At 34.9% G+C, this 1,839-nt stretch overlaps 1 protein-coding gene across 1 annotated transcript in view; it reads right to left on the bottom strand.

Annotated features, from left to right (window-relative positions):
* The window catches only part of LOC106873992 (protocadherin Fat 1-like), a 446,823-nt gene that overhangs the window by 87,344 nt on the left and 357,640 nt on the right, over nucleotides 1–1,839 (bottom strand). The window contains exon 5 of the mRNA XM_052974702.1: nucleotides 913–1,106. Coding sequence (XP_052830662.1) covers nucleotides 913–1,106 — 194 coding nt within the window. The remainder of the gene's footprint in view (nucleotides 1–912; nucleotides 1,107–1,839) is intronic.

Genomic DNA, 1,839 nt, shown 5'->3' with positions numbered 1-1,839 from the left:
CGACCCCAGTGCGTAACTGGTACTTAATTCATCGACCCTGAAAGGATGAAAGGCAAAGTCAACCTCGGCGGAATTTAAATTCAGAAAGTAAAAACGGACGGAATGCTGCCAAGCAGTTTGTCCTGCGTACTAACAAGTTTTCCAGCTCGTCGCCTTAATAATAATAATAATAATAATAATAATAATAATAATAATAATAATAATACTTTCTACAAAAGAGCAAGGCCTGAAATTTTTGGAGAGGGGACTAGTCGATTACATCGACCCCAGTGTTTCACTGGTACCTAATTTATCGACCCTGAAAGGATGTAAGACTAAGTCGACCTCGGCAGAACGTATCTGGGGGGAAAGGCTAATCGATTACATTAACCCAGTGCAGAACTGGTACATAATTATATATGTGTGTGTATGCGCATGCGCATACACACATATCCACACACACACACACACACACACACACACTGCCACCTCGCCGCCTAGCACTAATAATATTAAAATTTATTTCCACTATAGGCACAAAGCCAGCAATTTTCGCAGGTGGCGACAAGTCGATTACATCGACCCTCCAGTGGTTAACGTAAGAGATGAAATGGCAATATTGATCTTGGAGGCATTTGAACTGAGAACGTATTTGCTTTTACAACTATGAAACATTAAAAGAAATAAATAATGAAAAGAATGTAAGGTGTCAATGATCCCAGAAGTGAAACTAGTTTCACAATAATGCGAAAATATGTTAGCAATTTAAATAGATTCAAGCGCAAAACGAAAGAAAAAAACGAGCAACGCTGACGATATAAAGGAAACAATCAGAATAACAAGAATACTAAGAGCTAAATAAAAGAAAAAAAAACGAACAAGAATATGGTAAGAAGCATTATAAAAAGTATAAAGAGGAATGAAACTACTTACATTTCTTGTTTGGGAACTTCTGTCTTCGCAGAACAAGCGCAAAGTAATTTTGTTTGAATGTTTGTCTGCGTCGATTTTCTTTAAAAGTGTTACATTTTCTGTACCTGGGTCGTATTTAACATAGACACTTTTTTCACTGTGTACTTGTTTTATAAGATTCCAGTCGCGGAATTTTACTTGGCCAATTACGGAACCTGTTGGCGAAGAATATAGAAAACGTAAATAATTGTAAAAAAAAAAAGATAAAGACAACATAAAAACGAATGAATATATAACAACAACATCAACAACAAAATTAACAATAATAATAACTAGTGGAATCCGTGGAAATTCCAGAGAACGAAAACGGTTAAAAGAAGCTGTTTAAGAAAGACTGGAAGATTTGCATTTTTATTATTATTTTACGAAGTCCTTTCACTTCCAGTCGCAATAATATATTATACGATCTTAAAATTTCCCTCTGCTAAGCACTTTATCTTTCTTTCTTTCTTTCTACCTCTTCAATACATTTTCTAACCATGTAATTTCCATCAAGTTTTTAACATTTCTCTCTTTCTCTTCCTCTCTCACTTCCACTAACCATAGGAGTGACAGCATAATGCATCGGTTGGCTGTCTGCTCTCTCACTCAGAAAACGGACAGGAAAGCATTTTTTCCGACGTTGGCACTGGGGCTGCATTAGGGATTGTCACACTGTAGGACTACACACGTGAAACCAGGTGATTGCAAAGCGAGTTGCTTAAACCACTTAGCCATGAACGCGTACACACAGACGAACATATATTGTGTATGTACATGCATATATACATGTACATACAATTATATATATCTATTTATTGCGAGTATATATATATCAATATATAGTATATGTATAATGTATATAGTAAGTTTTATATATATATATATATATATATATATATATATATA

The sequence above is a fragment of the Octopus bimaculoides genome, chromosome 19, assembly GCF_001194135.2.
Source record: "Octopus bimaculoides isolate UCB-OBI-ISO-001 chromosome 19, ASM119413v2, whole genome shotgun sequence".
In the NCBI taxonomy this organism is placed as follows: domain Eukaryota; kingdom Metazoa; phylum Mollusca; class Cephalopoda; order Octopoda; family Octopodidae; genus Octopus; species Octopus bimaculoides.
This window is presented reverse-complemented; position numbering and strand designations above follow the sequence as displayed.